The 20,539-nt window shown below is 39.0% G+C and overlaps 2 protein-coding genes across 2 annotated transcripts in view; both read left to right on the top strand.

Annotated features, from left to right (window-relative positions):
• The first annotated feature begins 252 nt into the window (after window positions 1–252).
• LOC133128843 (protein GREB1-like) lies at window positions 253–10,300 on the top strand. The gene is made up of 6 exons (XM_061242650.1): window positions 253–409; window positions 2,330–2,340; window positions 7,939–8,032; window positions 8,313–8,489; window positions 9,722–9,901; window positions 10,170–10,300. Exons 1-6 carry the CDS (start codon window positions 253–255, stop codon window positions 10,298–10,300), a joined length of 750 nt encoding a protein of 249 aa, XP_061098634.1.
• Window positions 10,301–11,300: 1,000 nt separating this feature from the next.
• Window positions 11,301–20,539, top strand: part of greb1 (growth regulating estrogen receptor binding 1) — a 68,902-nt gene continuing 59,663 nt past the window's right edge. Inside the window, exons 1-3 of the mRNA XM_061242531.1 lie at window positions 11,301–11,389; window positions 12,498–12,617; window positions 15,838–15,957. Of these exons, the coding sequence (XP_061098515.1) occupies window positions 11,323–11,389; window positions 12,498–12,617; window positions 15,838–15,957 (307 nt within the window). The 5' untranslated portion in view covers window positions 11,301–11,322. The remainder of the gene's footprint in view (window positions 11,390–12,497; window positions 12,618–15,837; window positions 15,958–20,539) is intronic.

Here is a 20,539-nt window from a genome sequence, read left to right as displayed (position 1 = left end):
TAGGTGCAATTACAGGAGACTTCCTGTCATTACACAGTGGGGGTGGGGATTAGGGGACTGCCCACTGTTATGTCTCCTCCCTGATTCCCTCCCTCCCTCTCCCTCTCTCTTATCGCCATAATAAGGCAGAGTATGACATGAAGAGGGTTCTATTTCAATAGCTCTTCCACTCATGTTACCATTTGAAGACACTTGGTGCTGGGGTGCAATGGAATGATGACAAGGTGGTTCTTATTTGTGCATTAAAGAAAAATGGGAAACTCGTACACAGGGCAACTGAAGACCACCCGTTTTGAGGAGGTTTTGCACAGCTCCATAGAGGCGTCCCTCCGTTCTAACAATGTGATTCCCAGACCTGTTTTTACGCAGCTCTACCTGGAGGCTGAGCAGCAACCCCCTTCTCAGGAAGGTAAGTTCTACTTGTTCTTCTGTTGAATCATATTCATGCCATCTGTGCCTTCTGATACTGCCCTGGGACAATTTCAGGCTGTTCTGTTACTATGGTAATGTATGAGCAAAATTAATTATTTTATTATTTGCATAAATACAGCCTAATGTTAGTTCATATACTTTACATTGCATTGCAGTAACTTAGCAGATGCTCTCATCCTGGGCAATTTAATGTAGTAGAAGTTTCATGTAACAGTCTAATGATCTCAGATTTTTTGGGAGGCTCTGGCTTGTAATGCAGCTTCTTCTTCTTCGTCTTCGTCTTATTCTTTGTCTTATTATTATTATTATATTATTATTATTATTATTATTATTATTATTATTACTAGTAGTAGTAGTAGTAGTAGTTGTATTATGAGTAGTGGTAGTACTACTGCCTTTACTAGGCTAGTAATTTAATTTTGGCATTTGGCATCAAGGTATTTTTTCTCACTTGAACATGCAGTGTATTCAGGCATCTTGGGCAGAGCCACTCTGGAACAACCTGCTTCTGAAATATCCAATTGTACTAAAAAAAATAAAAAATGTTTTAATACATTGCTGAAGCCAAATCAACAAATAAGTTCTGCGGCCATAAGAAAAGCTCATCTGTGATACTTCTTGGCCATATTTTCTGATTTTATTTTCATATACCATGTTGTTGTATGGAAGATTTGATGATGTTACATATCTATGTATTGTACATTTTAAGTGTTTCAGCATGGCTAGGGACTCACCAGCTCTTTGTAAAAGTTTAGGCATCTCTGGCTTATCTAAATGGTGTATTGCATACTTCAGACATTAAGTTTTCTGATGAGATTGCAGAAAAGGCTCTGACAACTCTTCCATGCAGAACATTTTTGATAATTTTCTGGAACAGAGCAGAATGCATGGTTTTGCAATTGTGAGATGAGCATTGATGTTTCTCTTGTTCAGCAGTTCTTTTCCACCTTGCTACCCTCTCGTGAACCCCTTCTTTGCCCAGTCTCATTCTTATTGTAGAGTCGTGAACACTGATATAGCTGAGGCTAAAGAGACCTGCACGTGTTCATCTGGGATCATGTGTGACTTCATGGATTAGTTGTCACTGTGCCCTTTGAGGAATTTTGGCAGGCCAGCCACTCCTGGGAATATTCACCACTGTTTCAATTGTTCTCCATTTGGAGATAATGGCTCTCACTATGGTTTAGTGGAGTCCCAGAGCCTTGGAAATGGCTTTGTAACTCCTCATGCTGAATTCAAGCAGTTCTGTAAAACAAAGTGGGCTAAAATATCTCCCCAGCAATGAAAATAGTATAAAATCATAGGATTATAGGTGTTTAGGTGTTTGATTGCAGTTATTTCTGTTAAAGGTGGTGCAACCAGTTTTTAAGACTAAGGGGGCAATTAGTCTTTCACAGAGGTAATTTTGGTGTTTGAAAACTTTTTTAATTAAAGAAATTAAAGAATAATTAAAATGAATTGTTTTGTGTTTACGCCTCACAGCAAGGAGGTCCTGGGTTCGAATCCCCGTCGGCCGGGGCCTCTCTGGGCGGAGTTTGCATGTTCTCCCCGTGTCTGCGTGGGTTTCCTCCGGGTACTCCGGTTTCCTCCCACAGTCCAAAGACATGCACGTTAGGCTGATTGGAGAGTCTAAATTGCCCGTAGGTATGAGTGTATGAGTGTGTGAGTGAATGGTGTGTGTGCCCTGAGATAGACTGGCGACCTGTCCAGGGTGTATTCCTGCCTTTCGCCCAATGTATGCTGGGATAGGCTCCAGCCCCCCTGCGACCCTGATCAGGATAAGCGGGTTCAGATAATGGATGGATGGATGGATGTTTTGTGTTTACTCAGGTTCCCTTTTTCTAACATTATATCTAAAGATCTGAAACCATTCTGTGTGAAAAATACAGGAAATCAGGAAGAGGGCAAGTACTTTCTCACGGCGCTATCACTGTAACTTCATACATTGCAGAGGCTGTATTAACTTCTTTTATTGCCACCCTTGATAAATAAGTGCAAAAATACTGTCAACTAAAAAACAATTGTTATTTACATAAGCTTGTGTAAAGTAGTGTAAGTGTAATTTACATCAAGAAAATATAAAAAAAACAGGTTTCACAGTTATTGGCACCCCTGGTTTAATACTTTGTACAAACACCCCTGGCATGACAGCCTTGAATCTTTTCCTATAATTTGTGATAAGTTTAGAGAACACATTTGGAGGGATGTTTGGCTGTTGCAGAACTTTTCAGAATCATTGATATCCTTGGGTTTGGGCTTATAGACTGCCCTCTTCAGTTCAGACCACAGGTTTTTGATGGGAATTAATGCTCAATCCCAAGATTATCCAAATAGCAGATATGTTAATTTTGTTGGGCATGACAGGTGAATCATAGTATTGAATAGGCAGGAAAAAAGTTATAGTGGTGTTTTCCTGCTTTTGCCTCCTTATTATGGCAATAATGGTATTATCACAATGACATTTGCCTTTTATCTGATGGAAAGAATGGACGCTCGCGAATTGTTCACAACTTATAAGTTTCACACTATCAATCAATCAAAGGTCATGAAATTAAAAAAAAACACTGCTTCATTACCAGGCCACTTCATGACAGAATAATGGGCGACATGGCTCAGGCAGTAAGAGCAGTCGTCTGGCAGTCGGAGGGTTGCCGGTTCGATCCCCCACCCGGGCTGTGTCGAAGTGTCCCTGAGCAAGACACCTAACCCCCAAATGCTCCTGATGAGCGGGTCGGCGCCTTGCATGGCAGCCAATCGCCGTTGGTGTGTGAGTGTGTGTATGAATGGGTGAATGTGAAGCATCAATTGTACAGCGCTTTGGATAAAGGCACTATATAAATGCCAATCATTTACCATTTACCATTTAGTAGGCTAGCAACCCGTGCTCCTAACCTGCCAGTCTGCACTGATATTAGAGCAGTAACAAGTGCAGCGACTTCGCTGCTGGAATTAAGTAAAATGTCAGCCGTCATATGAAAGGGGTAAATGCGACATGGAAATATATGAAATTGTGGGACTGTCACGCACAAATCAGCCTAATGTTGGAACGTTAGCTAACTAGTTAGAGATTTTATGCTTGTTATAAAGAAAATATCTATAATACATTTAAACAACAATAAATTCAGTTAATAAAATAGTTATGCATATTTTTAAATCTCTATTAAAAAAGAAAGCACTTTTGTGGAAATGCCTTCGTTCTGCTGCGTTCGCCTCAATCTTGCCAATGATTCGTAAGACATGCTGGGAGATTTCTCATAATACACTGAAAAATAACAGTTTGGTGGGCTATGTAGCCCTGCCACAATGTTTTTGTCAACTTCTGAATTCATCCTGCTGCCACCATCATGAGTTACATTATCAATAAAGATTAGTGAGCCCACTCCAGAAGCAGTCATGCAAGCCCAAGCTGTGACACTTCCTCCAGTGTGCTTCACAGATGAGCTTGTATGTTTTGGATCATGAACAGATCCCTTCTTTCTCCACGCTTTGGCCTTTCTATCCCTTTTGTAGATGTTAATCTTGGTCTCATTAGTCCATAAAACTTTGTTTCAGAATCTTTGTGGCTCATCTCTGTACTTCTTTGCAAATTGTAATATAGATTCTTACTACTGATGAGTGGTTTGCATCTTGTGGTATAGCCTCTATATTGCTGTTCTCTAAGTCTTCTTCAAATGGTTGATTGAGATACCTCCACCCCTGCCCTGTGGAGATTGTTTGTGATGTCACTGACTGATGTTTTGGGGTATTTCTTCACTGTTCTCACAATGTTTCTGTCATCCACTACTGTTTTCCTTGGTCGACCTGTTTGATGTCTGTTGCTCAGTACACCAGCAGTTTCTTTCTTTTTCCGGACATTCCAAGTTGTTGTATGAGCTATCCCCAATGCTTGTGCAATGGCTCTGAATGATTTCCCTTTTTTTCTACCTTTCTGTTACCTTTTGACCTCAAACTGCAGTGTATAGCAAAAACAAAGGAATTGACCTTGCATAAATATATATACACTACCGGTAAAAAGTTTTAGAACACCCCAATTTTTCCAGTTTTTTATTGAAAATTATGCAGTTTAATGTCTCATTGTACTCTGAAATGAAAGCATAGAACAAATAAACAATTGAGGTTAAAAAATAAATCATGGAATCAATTTATAAACCAAAATGTATTCTAAACTTTTGACTCATCAAAGTAGCTTTAGCAGATATAACAGCTGAACACACTCATGGCATTCTTTCTACAATGGAAATCAAATATTCTGCAGAAAGTTCTTCCCAGAAGTTCCCATAAATGTGTGGCACTTTGCTTTCACTCTTCTGTCCAGTTCATCCCAAACCAGCTCGATGGGGTTTAAGTCTGGAGACTGTGCTGGCCACTCCATGTTTTCAAGCTTACCATCTTGTTCTTTTTTCCTGAGGTAGTTCTGGCATAGCTTGGACGTATGTTTTGGGTCATTATCTTGCTGTAGGATGAACCCCTGACCAACTAGGCGCATACCAGAGGGTACTGCATGGTACTGCAGAATGCTGTGGTAGCCATTTTGGTTCAGGGTGCCTCTCACTCTGTACAAGTCACCGACCCAGGATCCAGAAAAACAGCCCCAGACCATCACGCTTCCTCCTCCATGTTTGACAGTTGATGTCACACACTGAGGAACCATCCTTTCGCCTACTCGACGGCGTACAAAAATCCTGCGTGATGAACCGAAGATTTCAAACTTTGATTCATCAGTCCATAACACCTTCTTCCAGTGTTCAGTAGTCCATTGGCAGTGTTTCATGGCCCAGGCAAGCCTCTTCTTCTTATTCTGATGTCTTAGCAATGGATTTCTTGCTGCAACTCGACCGTTCAAACCTGCAAGTCGTAGTCTTCTCTTCACAGTTGAAACTGAGACTTGCTTACTACAACCACTATTAAGCTGTGCTTGAAGCTGTTGTCCTGTGAGCCGCCTATCACGCAAGCTGTTGACTCTCAGAAACTTGTCTTCTGATTCTGTTGTGGCTTTGGGTCTGCCAGACCTCTTCCTGTCAGAGTTTCTCCCAGTTTTTGAGTGCCTTTTGATGGTGAAGGAAACTGTACTCACTGACACCTTGACTTTCTTCGCAATTTCTCTGTAGGAAAGCCCTACATTTTTAAGTGCCATGATGGTCTGTCTCTCTTCCATTGTTAATTGCCTTTTTCTCGCCATTTTTATAGTAACACACTACTTTCTGCAGTACAATACTGTTCAAATGATGCTCACAAGGGTATGGTACCATAGTGTGTTCCAACACTACTTTTATGCAGACAGAGGGGGTTGTAAGTAATCAAGAAAAGTTGGAACACCTGTAGGAATTGGTAGCACCAACTTTCAAGGCTTGATCAACCTCCATTGCTGCAGAACAGCTTTAAGTTGTTAACCCATTTCTTGTTCCCTGAAAAAGGCCTTTTTGTATAATTCTGAAATGTATATTATTTTTCAGTTTTGGGTAACCTTACCTTTTTTTTTAACCTCTAGCAGTTCACTACTTACCTTTGTACCATTTCAAGCTATTCATTGGACTTGAACGGCTTGAATTTCTATAAAAAACTGGAAAGATTGGGGTGTTCTAAAACTTTTGACCGGTAGTGTAAATATAATATATATATATATATATATATATATATATATACACACACACTCACTTTAGAGCACTTTTTTAGGTATTTATTAGACTTATTTTATTTAGAGTCACTTAGATCTACGATGCATTGTTCAGAGATGCTCCTCTGCATACATACCACTGTTGTAATGTGTGGTTCTTTGAATTACTGTCAACTTCCTGTCAGTTTTGACCACTCTGGCCATTCTCCTCTGACGTCTCTCTAACGCGTCTGCAGAACTGCTGCTTTTTTTCTTTTTTTCTTTTTTTTGCACCATTCTTTGCAAACTCTAGAGACTAGTGTGCATGAAAATCCCAGGAGATCAGCAGTTTTTGAGATACTCAAACCACTCTGTATGCCACTAACAATCATTCCATGGTCAAAGTCACTTAGATCAAATCCCCGTTCTGATGGTTGAAGTGAACATTAACTGGTCATTAACATTAGATCGCATTCTGCCTAAAATGAATGTCTTATTTACAAGGGCTACAGTTCATTATGCAATCAGCGAATGGGACTGCCTACTAAACGCATTTTGCGAATGAGGCAGATCTTAGACTGCGCAGTTAGAACACCTGTTTAGGGCATTGAATATGAATATCTTCACTGCATGTGACGATATCCATCTGGTGGCACGAAAGAGTGTAGCCAGTGCAGGACAAAATGTGTACTTATTCCAGCTGTAGCATTAATTGTTGTTTGAATTATTATGAATACAAGATGTATTGTAATGAGCTTGACTATTGCCGAGATAGAATGAGAACATTATGTGGGAGGTTCCAGGACATCTTTATTTCTCCCAGCTCAATTATTTGTATGGCTGGATATTTGTCACAGAGGTTTTGCCATTTCTTTTCTGTGATTGTTTTGGAGGATAACTAATCAAAACAACCTGTTGTTTAGCAATGCCACTTGAGCATGCTTTGTTTCTAGCAATGTTCAGTTGAAGGCAAAAAACATGTCTTTCCGCTATGGACAAGCATTTAGCCTTCTCATACTTTTTACTAACAATTGCTACGGTCACTACGGTTGAGCACATTATTTCAGTCATTTCCCAGTGCTTTGCATGAGATATTGATTAATTAAATTAATTATTTTGTAAATATTTACTGCCAGCCCAGTGCACCAATTTCATGCACAATATACATGTTTCCTGGGCAGAATGTGTGACATTTGTGTGCCCATAGATTATTTTCTGTGTTGTTTATTATATGCAGCCCTTTTTCTTCATTTTTATTAAGGGTACCAATAACTGTACATTTATGTGATTTTGAAATAAAATGCTGAAATAAAATAAATAAATGTGCAGCATTAGTCTTATTAATCAGTGATGATATTCAAACTTTATTTGGTGAGATGGTGAGATAAAGCAAAAGGTATCAAAGTAGCCTAAGAAATGTAGAAATAGAGACCGTTGCAGTGGATTGATAAAAACTTAAATGTTTCCTGTCAGAATAACTCATGATCTGATTTAATATTTCCTTGTGACATTCTGCACTATGTTTACTCTCAGTCTGTTTTGACATATATCACTGCCAGAACCTACCGTATTATTTTATAATTCATTTTTCCTTGATTTTCCTTTCTTCAGAACACAGAAACTGCATTGTATGTTCCTCAAATGGACCATCAGGCAACACTTTTGTTTGTTCTTACAGGACTCTTCCAGTCAGATTCTTTTATATTGATATGCATTGAAATGCCATTTTGAATAAAGGATTGAACCATTATTAGTTCTGGGTTAAATCTCAGGGTTAAATCTCTTCACAAATAAGTCAAGTAGTTATATAGCTTTATGACACTACCGCAAGTACCTTCTTTTTCTAAATAATTGTAAGGTGATACCAGGTGATATTAACTAGTTTGTTCTTTTCAGCTGGAAAATCAGAAAAGGGGGTAGAGGAAGAGGAAGAAGGTGTTCAGTCCAACAGCCCACCCTTTCCCTACCACATGAAGCCTACTCCGGAAGGCTGTTGTGCTACAGATGGTAAGATAACACACCTGGATTGGCCAGCTGTCATGACCTATAGCACGGTTATGATACAGAGAATGCTGGAGTCCTAAGGCAGCTCTCTGTAGTGTAGTGTTTAAGTTATATGACTGGGATCTGCAAGGTCAGTGGTTTGAATCCCAGTGTAGCCACAATGTGATCCGCACAGCCGTTGGGCCCTTGAGCAAGACCCTTAACCCTGCGTTGCTCCAGGGGACGATTGTCTCCTGCTTTAAACTTACACTGAAATTGTTTGGTGGGGTGGCTTTTCCTTTAGGGTTCTGCCAGTCAGGAAAAGACCTACGACTTGCCTTCATCGCTAGCGACTCATTGGAGGTTCCATCGGGGTTCTTGCTGGTGGGGGCCAGATCTCCCACTTTGCCAGATAACATCCTAGTGTGCTCTGTGGACCGTAACTTCCTTCCAGATGAGACAGGACGGAATGCACTTTTAGGTGAGAAAGAATCCATCCCCACACCCATCTCCCCCTAGAATGTCTCAATTCAATACAGCTTACTTAATTAAAAAAAAAAAAATGTTACAGTTTTTTAAGCAGGCAGCCTGGATTATCAGCAACTTTTGAATTTATAGCCATTAAACAAAAATGAAAAGGAGGCTGAGAGCTGAGAATATCTGGAATTGTGAAAGGTCATGACCCTGGCTGGATTCTGTGTTAAAGCTTGGTAGATTGGGTTTTAGGGCTGAAATATACTCTTGGAGCAGAGCTGGACAGATCTAATAATGATCACTCCAGAAACCAAGGCCTGTGGAGAAGGCACTTGGCAAGCATCAGTATGAAACACAGAGGGATCTCAGTCAGGGCACCCTAACCTGGCTCCTGCTGACCCAAGTCTGTCATGCAGACATATTTAATTTGGCAATTTAGTTTCTATAGCCTATTTATCTGCCAGAGCTCTTATTCATAATGTCATCCAGTGGCCATGGAAACAGGGCCCTGGAAGAGTTTTTCAGAAACACCAATGAGACACTCTGAGCAGGCAGGGTTTAATTTAGCTTTTTTAAAAAATAAATAAGCAATGACACGCAGTATCTGCAGAACAGTAGAACTTCAATGCTATTGTAATATTCAGATACTTTTCTGTTTCTGTTTCCATTTTACAATTTTTCACATTGTTCTGTTCTGAAGATTTTTGTAAATTCCAGGAAAAATCTAATACAGAATATTATTATTAACCTTTATACAGGGTCGGTTGATTAAGCATGTATGCACGTTTGCTGTGAATGCCCCCCCAAGTGGCCTAATCTGCATGCCTTTGTATTGTGAGAGGAAACCCACACTAGCACAGGGAGAGGGAGAGCATGCAAACAGCATACAGACAGGCCGGGATCTGTACCCAGGACCTTCTTGCTGTGAGATGACAGTGCTATCAACTGTGCCGCCCAAGTGCATTAATTATTGTCAAGCCCATCAACATCATACACTGATCCATGTGATAGTAATGATACAGGCGTAGCCAAACCCAAACTAAATAAAATCTTGGGAGCCGAAATATATGCCAGCATCCTTGAGAGGGATGGGAAATAATTTGGCAAGCCATGCACAGCATTCACCTCCATCAGTGAGAAAATAAGTTTGCTTGTTAAAGGGCTGGATAAACACTGGCTGCCCCATGTGCTCAAAAACTTTCTGTCTGATTCCAAGCCCATCTTTCTCTGGATGCTCAGGGTTCTCTGGAAACTGTGTTGGTTGTGGGGAGAAGGGATTTCGGTACTTCACCGAGTTCTGCAACCACATCAACCTGAAGCTGACTACACAACCAAAGAAGCAGAAGCACTTACAGTATTACCTCTACAGAAATGCTCAAGGGGTGCTGATCAAGGGGCCCCTCATCTGTTGGAGAGGAGGTAACGCAACAGCCATTCACCCATATGAGTTCAGTGTATTGGGGCACATGCTTTTCAAATACAGCAAAATAAAAAAGTTCACGCCCAGAAAAGGCAAGATACAAGTTGACAAGCAAGGTATTGGGCATAAGTGAACACAGATACAGGTTGCCAGTGTATCATATTAATGACTGATCATGTTTTTTTTATAATAAAAGTCAAAATCCTGCATAGTATGCCTTTAAATTTGCCTCCATTTTATTCCATCCATTCCATTTGTGAATTACAGACAGCAGATCGAAACCAAGTGCCTCTATCCCTGGTGTGGGTCACTTAGCTTCAGATCCTCCCCTGCACATGGAGCTAACATCAGCCACAGGCCAGTATACAGGTACATCATGCGGGGGATTCAAACTGTGACCGAAACAAGGCCTGGATTCAATCAAATATCATTTTTACAGTATAGTCCTTGCTTCTCTCTTGTGTTTCCAATAAAAACATGTTCTCAACCCTGCCTACACCTGGAAGATGTTAGCATTATTGCAAACTAGTGGAATCATGTCTCTTTTAAAATACAGCAAAAGCTACATTCATACCAGTCAGGCAGTAACAAGTATGGACCAAGAATGGACCTATACTAGCCACTGCTGGCATAGCACCAGCGGGTTTCAGTCTGCTCTGTCATTTTTTCTGAAAACCACAGGTGCCAAAACTAACCCTTGGCAATGCAATTTTACTCAATTTAGTTAATCTCAGTGTAAAGGAACGTGTGTCAGTCCAACACTTCCTGTTTCACTATAGTATAAAAATGTGGTATATATAACAAGCAAGCAAAATCGCTTTGTCAACCATCAGCATGGGAAAATCCAAATTCGGTCAATTCAGAAGACACTGTTGGTACCATCAGAAGTCGGCTAATGGGTACAAAACCATACATAACAGTTAGACATACCACTTTCCACTGTAAAGGCAATAATAAAAGGGCATAAAATATATGCAATGGTTGCAAACCGTAGTTAGCATTAGGTTAGCCACCAAGGTGGCTCCAGCACTAACCCTGCTAACAAATCCACCACTGCAGCCAGTCCAAACATATTTCCTCTTCTTCTCCTTTTTATATTTGGCCACAGAAACAGCCCACAAAGAAAAATGGGCCACGCCCAGAAATGTGGCACTTTTTAGAATAACAAATACAGGCAGGCAAGCAAGGACTGGACAGAAATGAACACAGATACAGATTTCCAGTGCATGATAATAATGACAGAGCATTGTTGTTTTACAATATTTCCAAGGTGAAAGTACTGCATAGTATGTCTTTAAGTCATGTTGGATGTTGGTTTGATAATGCATGTTTCTCTTTGGTAGCTGGCATCTCTACAGAATCATTGGCCTCCTCACAGGGTGCCTCCCCTGCCTCCATGACCAATGGCAGGGACCACCCCATGCCTCAGCAGCCTTCACACCAGCCCGGCCAGATGTTACAGGGCCCATGCAGGCCCTCTATCACAGGTACGCCTGCCACACAGGGGGGGTTAAAATACACTGGAAAATCTGTTGTTTAAAAAGCACTAAATGCCACCTAAATATGCATATTCATAAATGTAATAGAGTAAGTTATTCAATATATGCATGCAACAGCATATTTCAAATGCACAACTAATTTTATTTTATTTTGCAAGAAATTATTGAAATTTTCATAATATATGAAAAGCAGTTTTATGTTTCACATTTGTTTTTCTGCTCTATTGAACATGCACACTGGCATACATGTACAGTGAACCAAGATTAGATTTTTTGTATTGTTACACCCTTACTGGTTACCCATTAAGCTTGAAGGCCCCTTAATGTTGAAGGCCCCAGAAATTAGGAAATGACTTAAAGTTCAAAAGCTTATTATCCCAAATAACCAACCACCCCTCCTTTCCCAGTGTGCCTGCTTTGAACACACAAAGGCACCACTTCTGGGCAAATTATGGGCTGAACCCTGATATATTTTTATAATTTACGACTGCAATTGACATAGGAATAACTACACTAAAATAACGCTAAACCTAAAATTTGACTTGCTTGACTGAGGCTGATTATCTCAACTACAGTAAACTTAATCTTCTCTGGAGAATCTAGACAATCCTCCTAAATTTGCGATTTCATCTGTGTGGTGTCATGAGATTGAAATTTCCCAAAATGAAAAATTACCAAGAAAATTCCCTCTTTTAGCAACCCTACCCACTGCAGAGGCTTCCAAAATCAACCTTTTCTCCACCCACCACCTCATCCCCCAACACTTCACAACAGGAGATTCCTTCTCCACCCCTTGTTAACTGTTCCAGGGAGAGCCCCCCTGCATTGTCTTACTATTCTCTCTTGTTAAAAGCCTTTCATCCTTACATTTTACAACAACAAAACACTCATTCTCACTTTCCTTTTCCAGAATGCATCAATAAGCCACAGCTGAAAGGTGTTGTGTTCTTGTGGAATTTGAATAATTACACTCTTTTTTTGCAAGCAGAATTTTTTGCTATTGAGTTTTGTCTTATTTTATAATGTGTATTGTAATTAACATTATTAATTTATTGTACTAATTATGTATGGTATGGAAATGTGCATACATTTTAAGGCACCATAACCAACCCAGGACCACCCAAAAAAAGACACAAAAGCTGGTCATCAGAGCCTGCATTGACCACAGAGCCGAATAAGACAACTTCTTCTGCAGCAGTCAATGATGCAAAAACAGGTAGGGAGTCTTCATTCAGAGTACATTGTGAAAGGACCAGGACAATGTGGATTGGTTTATAATCTTATGGTACCATTAGCCTTTTCAGTTTTTTAAACTTTGCCTGGTTTGCCCGGTTTCCAGGAATGTGCTTTGCTAATAAATGAATGGTCAGTTACAATCATGAAACTCAACCTCATATTTATGTAGGTGGGGCTCCATTTAAGAGGTAGCAAGTCAAGCTATAAGCTAAAACATGATTCTGTAATTGTAGAACCAATGAGATTACAGGAGTTCAGCCTCACAAACGAATTTCCCTTTCCAGATGCTACAGTGGGGTGCAAAAATTTGGACACTCCTGATTTAAATGTCTGCTACAATGAATCTGTATGTAAGGTTTTTTAAATAAACCTAAACTCTAAAAAGTAAGATTGCTTTTTATTTTAATTTTGTAACTGTTTATAAATTATAAAAAAGGGAAAGGGCCCTCTGCTAAAGTTTGGGAGCCCTTTTAAATTATTCTTTGTTACTTAAAAAAAGATGATTACTAAGGCCAATACTCAGGTTATTTACTTGTTAGGGCTTCAATAAAGTCAAGTGAGTATAATTCCAGGGCTGAACTTTTTATTCTGAAGTAACTCCATGCCTTCAAAATGTATCCAACTGCTGTGGCTGTTTTGTTGACCATGGGCTCCTCTAAACAGTTGTCCAAAGATTTCAGAATGAAATCTCTCAGTGTTTCAAACTACCTATTTCCACTGTCAGAAACATTCTTACAAAAAGGAAGATAAATGGAAGGCTACATCTGGAAGACTAATAAAGTTTTCAGATAGAATGGCCCAAGACCTGGTGAGAAATTATCAGAAGAACCCACACATCACTGCAAAAGAGCAGCAAAAAAGAGTAGCAGAGGCAGGTCTAGCTGTTCATAGTTGCCAGAAAGCCGCAACACAAAAGTGTAAAGTATACAAAAGAAAACATTGAAAAGCCTGAAGCCTTTTGGAACAATGGGACTCATTTATCAATATTTTAGTGTGCAAATGTATGTGTGATCGGAAACAAACTAACAACCCGCACCAGATTTATGAAACATGCATAGACAGCTTTTTTTGTATGTTGATACCAAGTAATCGTAAATCAAAGGCGCATTCACAAAATTTGTGATTTAGGGATAAATTGACATCCCTAAAACACCATATATGGAATTTCGGGGTTTTAAAGAGATAGTTGAAAAAAGGAAAAAAGCTTCTCTGAAGCAGAGATTGACATTCTGTTAATGGAAGTACAACAAGCCAAAAACATACACTGATCAGCCACAACATTAAAACCACCTGCTTAAACCAGTTTTTTCACAATAAAAAATTCTTTAAACTGTATAAACTTGTCTATAAACACTTTTTCTTGTTATTTAAATATCTTAGTACATACTGGTGTTCATGATCACGTCTATCTTAACAAGTGCTCCAGGACCTGTAGAATGTTTCACATTAAAAAAAAGGACCCGCCATATTAAAAAATGCATGGGATCGATTCTGACATAATTTTCACCACATGCAGTACCATGTAATTCCAATGGAGGGAAGAAGGGCGAAACTTACGTAGGATTAGTTGCCATGCATTTTTTAATATAGCGGGTGGTTTTTATTTCTTGTGAAATATGAGAACTTCTACAGGTTCTGGAGCATCTGTTAAGTTAGACGTCATCATGAACGTCGAAGACTTCCATTTTTATTTAAAAATTAAACTTTTGAATGCAATTTACTTTTGATTATCTGATTATATCAGTACACATATCATATAATTAAATATTAAGTGTTTATAGACAGTTATAGACATTAAAATTGTATACAGTTTAAAGCATTTTTAATCATGAAAAACTGGCTTAAGCAAGTGGGTGGCTGATTTTATTTCTGTAGCGTAAGCAGAGAATAGTCAGAGCTGGGGAAGACTAAAGCCTGGCAATAAAGCCTAGCTGTTGTAAATTCTTTCTCAAGTAGCATGCTCTAGGTAAAAAAATGGTTTCACATTTGGCACTTTCCTTCCCACAGTGAAGCCTGCAAGGCAGCAGTTTCAGCTCCGCCAACCACAGATTATGTGTACATACTATTGCTTTGCTATTACGACTTGAACTTGAACTCACCGTTATAGTTCCTTGTTCGTTTGGCTCCTATGAAAAAACTGATATCTGAAAACTTCGATAAATCCCACATTATGTGCAAATGCATTTCTGATGGATTTATGGTGAATTTCATTCGGCTCACATTTAGTAAATGAGGACCAAAACTTTTTTTTGAACTTTTTGGCCACCACCACAGAAGGTATGTTTGGAGAAAAATGGTGAAGCCTTTGCCAACTTTTAAGCATGATCTATTATGCTTTGGCATTGTGTGGCACCTGGGGGCACAGGAAATATTGTTCGAGTGGAGGGGAAAATGGATACCACCAAATATCGAGGCTAATGTTCAAAGGTCAGTCCAGGCATTGAAGTTGAAGAGTTTGGGTTTTCCAGCAAGATAATGATCCAAAGCATACCTCGAAGCATCAAACATGAAGTACAAATGAAGGTTTTGAAATGGCCCCCACAGCCTCCAGACTTGAATATTATTGAAAATCTGTAGAGAGATTTCGAACATGCCAAGGAGGCTGAAGAATATTTCTGAACTAGAGGTGTGCTGCCAGGAAAGGCAAGACTTTTATCTGGCAACAGAAAGTGTTTACAAGCTCTTATAGTTACAAAGTAGAAACTGACAGGGCTCCCAAACCTTTGCACATGGCCTCTTTCCTTTTTTATTATTTAAAAAAGTTATCTTACTAAAAGTAATGTGTCTTCTTTAACATTGTACCATATGTTTACTTGAATATTAATTGTAAAAGGTTTTTTGACCAGGGGTGCCCAAATCTTTGCATATCACTGTACGTATATCTATAAATCATCTGGAGTTGAAAATCACTGTAACTTTTTAAAAGAAAATTAGAAAGATTCAACATTCAAATTTGTGTCAAATTTTACAGGATTCCACTGCTTTTGTCAGAACACTGTCATTTATAATAACTCAATAATGCAATAACTAATTGAATGGCCCTCGCATAAGATAACAGGATTTATACACACTATTCCCTTTATTCTTTCAATATTGCTGCCAGTCTAAACTGTAAACCATAAAATAAGCTCTATAGTTGACAGTGCAAAATTCCTGTGTTTGCCATACACTGAGAGTATCTTTGTTTAATGCTTATCCAGCTGCAGATATGTCCCACATATGTGTCTCCCAGTGTTCCTCATTCATGACCCAAGGGGTGTCTGTCACAGTGCCTGATCATCTGCTTCATACCTGCAGACTCCAGCCTGTTATTTTTAAAGGTAACTACTGCCGTCATGTATTAAAATTTCCGCTGTTTCTACCTTACCTTTTTGAAATATACTTTAACCCTTTATCCCCTTCATGCAAGCTCCCTGCCCAACTAAAAGTCTTCTGTTTCCAGCTTCATTTGTAAGCCATACATCACAAGCAAATGCACCACCATTGTCATGTAGTTCGGCCAGTTAACAAGCACCTCTGACTCTGGAGTCTATACAGTCATATCTAGACATGAAGCGAGTTTAGAAAACCTCTGTCTAGTTGGGATTTGGTGGGAAGGTTGCTGGTAATACGGTCAGGTGGAGCAAAAACACTCTTGACTAGAAATGTGTAGAGTGTGATTGCGGCAAATCGATGTACTTTTGCTACTACTGCTAATACTATGGTATTGAAATATTTGCACTTACAAGCTGGTGTACAGGTGTACATAATAAAGTGGTCACTGAGTGTACATGAACTCTTTAAAAAAAAAAACAGATAAAGAACAGATAATACAGCTAATTTGCATATCAATAGCGGATCAATAGCGGATTGGCTGAATTGCAGAATGTCTGGTAGAGTGAAACTAGAGTCAGAAGAAAGCTGTTCTCAAACAAATACTCCAAAATTCCAAAAGTACTGCCCAAGTGATGAAATAAAATTGATGAACATTTTGCATTTTGATGTATTATATATATATATATATATATATATATATATATATATATATATATATATATATATACAGTGGTGTGAAAAAGTGTTTGCCCCCTTCCTGATTTCTTATTTTTTTAAGGGAGAAAAAAAATCCGAACCTACATGGCCCTGTGTGGAAAAGTGATTGCCCCCCCCTGTTAAAACACAACTTAACTGTGGTTTATCAAACCTGAGTTCAATTTCTCTAGCCACACCCAGGCCTGATTACTGCCACACCTGCTCTCAATCAAGAAATCACTTAAATAGGACCTGCCTGACAAAGTGAAGTAGACCAAATGATCCTCAAAAGCTAGACATCATGCCGAGATCTAAAGAAATGAACAAACAAATGAAAAAGAAAGTAATTGAGATCTATCAGTCTGGAAAAGGTTATGAAGCCATTTCTAAAGCTTTGGGACTCCAGCGAACCACAGTGAGAGCCATTATCCACAAATGGCGAAAACATGGAACAGTGGTGAACCTTCCCAGGAGTGGCCGGCCGACCAAAATTACCCCAAGAGCGCAGCAACGACTCATCCAAGAGGTCACAAAAGACCCCACAACAACATCCAAAGAACTGCAGGCCTCACTTGCCTCAGTTAAGGTCAGTGTTCATGACTCCACCATAAGAAAGAGACTGGGCAAAAATGGCCTGCATGGCAGAGTTCCAAGACGAAAACCACTGCTGAGCAAAAAGAACATTAAGGCTCATCTCAATTTCGCCAGAAAACATCTTGATGTTCCCCAAGACTTTTGGGAAAATACTCTGTGGTCTGACGAGCCAAAAGTTGAACTTTTTGGAAGGTGTGTGTCCCATTACATCTGGCGTAAAAGTAACACCGCATTTCAGAAAAAGAACATCATACCAACAGTAAAATATGGTGGTGGTAGTGTGATGGTCTGGGGCTGTTTTGCTGCTTCAGGACCTGGAAGATAAATGGAACCATGAATTCTGCTGTCTACCAAAAAATCCTGAAGGAGAATGTCCAGCCATCTGTTCGTGACCTCAAGCTGAAACAAACTTGGGTTCTGCAGCAGGACAATGATCCAAAACACACCAGCAAGTCCACCTCTGAATGGCTGAAGAAAAACAAAATGAAGACCTTGGAGTGGCCTAGTCAAAGTCCTGACCTGAATCCTATTGAGATGCTGTGGCATGACCTTAAAAAGGGCGGTTCATGCTCGAAAACCCTCCAATGTGGCTGAATTACAACAATTCTGCAAAGTGGGCCCAAATTCCTCCACAGCGCTGTAAGAGACTCATTGCAAGTTATCGCAAACGCTTGATTGCAGTTGTTGCTGCTAAGTGTGGCCCAACCAGTTATTAGGTTTCGGGGGCAATCACTTTTTCACACAGGGCCATGTAGGTTTGGATTTTTTTTCTCCCTTAATAATAAAAACCTTCATTTAAAAACTGCATTTTGTGTTTACTTGTGTTGTCTTTGACTAATATTTAAATTTGTTTGATGATCTGAAACATTTAAGTGTGACAAACATGCAAAAAAATAAGAAATCAGGAAGGGGGCAAACACTTTTTCACACCACTGTGTATATATATATATATATATATATCAGTGGAGGCTGGTGACTTCCAGAATTGAGGAGGCCATTTTTTTCCGCTTGCTCACTTCACTCGCGATGGAATGTTCCCTGTTCTCTTATCTGTCTTTGTGCTGGCCAAAGGCATACTATTTGGAGTGTAAGCTACAGTCAGAAAGTTCTGGCTGATGAAATTCATTGTGCAGAGCTTAGCCTTGTGCCTTCCTGAAGAAATGACATTGCTGTAAGTCTATGAGCCTGCCTGATAATTAAGCTGAGAAATGACATTTGGATGTAATATAAATGCCAAGTGAACATGTGTAAAAGGCAGGAATTTTAATTATGTAGTTAAAAACAATTTTGTTTAGCTTACATTTTTCATTCTTCTACAGCTTCAACATGTAATCACCAATTTAATCAAGTTTAGCATATAAAAAAGATAAGATAACACTTTCTTTATCATATGTAGTTTTATTCAATATATTTAATATAAAATATGTAAAAATATGGTTCCAGTTGGCTTTATCTAACGTTAACGTTATCCACTAGAGGGCAGCACTCTATTCGTATTTAGAGTGAATTTCCTCACAGAGCAACAATTCGGTAATTTGATATGGAAGATTATTAAATTGACTTGTAATAAAACGAAATGGACTACATTAAAAATAAAACTGTTCAATAAATCCCAAATGGTGTCTAACATGACCTATTGAATGTCATTCTCACTCCCTAGTATCTGGAATCTGCATATCTCCAGCCCAAGATCTCAAATTGCGCTAGAATCTCGCCGACTTCCGAGGTAGTTTTAAGCAAAAGTGTTTGGCCAAATGAGCTATAAACTCCAGGGATGATAGCCTGGGGTGTTCTCTAAATTTCCTGAAAAGCACAAGTTGATAGGACACTCGTAGCCACTATGGCGAGTGTTTGTTTGACTGAAGTGACTAGCGAATTCTCAAAATGGCTTCTGTGTTGAATAGGAAAGGAAAGGATAGTTGATTCCAAATGAACCAGTAGCATGTGATTGGACGAACAAAATGTCAATCTTTCAGCCCTGGACACAATGCATGGTGAGGCCAGGCCTCCGTTGCCCACCCATTTTCAGTGATCTGGCCAATCACATATTGGCATGAAAAAAAATGCATTACATTGACTTCTATGAGAATCTCATTTCCTAGGGGAGGCCTGGCCTGGCCTGGCCTCCCTTAATACAAACTGATAGGGAAATCTGGCCTGTTGCTTTACAATTGCAATATTGGGTTTTAGCCATGGGAAAATTTAGATTTATGAACAAAACTAAAATAATATGAATATAAAAAATAAAAAATATGTTTTTTGTTAAAATAAATAAATAAAATAAATATATTTATTGTTTTTTTTTAAATCTCTCTCTTCTCTCAAATTATTGGGGAGGCCAGGCCTCCTCCACCTCTATGGAGGAGCCTCCACTGATATATATATATATATATATATATATATATATATATATATATATATATATAGTATTTCTGAGGATAATAGATAGATAATAGAACTAGGTAACAGCTATCAGTAGTGGCAGATGAAATGCAGCTAAGTTTTTGGCTATCCACTGGACCGGGTGTGCTGTCCAGTAGACCTGTCTTGCTAGACACTTTTTATTGCACTGGACTTCCACTGGACTTCTCTCTGGGTTTCAGTTCCTCTCACACTCCCGTGGGCTAATTGGACCCTTCTCGCAAAGTCACTGTAGCTCTCTCCCACAAAAATGGTTTGTTTCCTCACGCGTTTTTCAAATGACTGTTGTCCACAATGGTGCCTCATACTGTCAGAGCAACATGGTTCATGTAGGTTTCAAATAGTTCCAAACTAAGCCTGGCAGGTCATTTGAATGCATGCATTTCTATTAGCAACATACAGATAAATCAGTGATTTATGATTTATGATATGATTTCTGTAAAAATATAGTCTAATAATACCTTGGATTGGTGTAAACAGCAAGTTAGCGGGCTTATTGACACATGCCTTGGCTAACCGCCGTGTTGCTTGCTAATTGTATTGCATTGCTTTTTATTTATTTTTCAACAAGTCACAAGTACTTAAAGTAATCTTTACCTTAAGATAAAAACCTAGGCAAGGTGAACAATGAATGTCACGCATGTAGACCAGTTTTGACTCATCTGTCCAAAAGATTAATTAATCTCTTTTCATAACTTCTTTGCTTTATTTTATGACATATCAAAGGCATACAAGTATACATGACAAAATACATTTTAATTTCATCACTTCAGGAGGAATGAAGCATTATTTCAATGAGTTGTAAGGGTACCAATAAATATGACCACGTCTGTAGTCAAAGTATCGAAATACTTTTGATTTTTCCTTCTTTGGCTT

This window comes from Conger conger, chromosome 5, assembly GCF_963514075.1.
Source record: "Conger conger chromosome 5, fConCon1.1, whole genome shotgun sequence".
NCBI classification, from domain to species: domain Eukaryota; kingdom Metazoa; phylum Chordata; class Actinopteri; order Anguilliformes; family Congridae; genus Conger; species Conger conger.
Note: the sequence above shows the minus strand (reverse complement) of the source record. Positions and strands in the feature narration are given on the sequence as shown.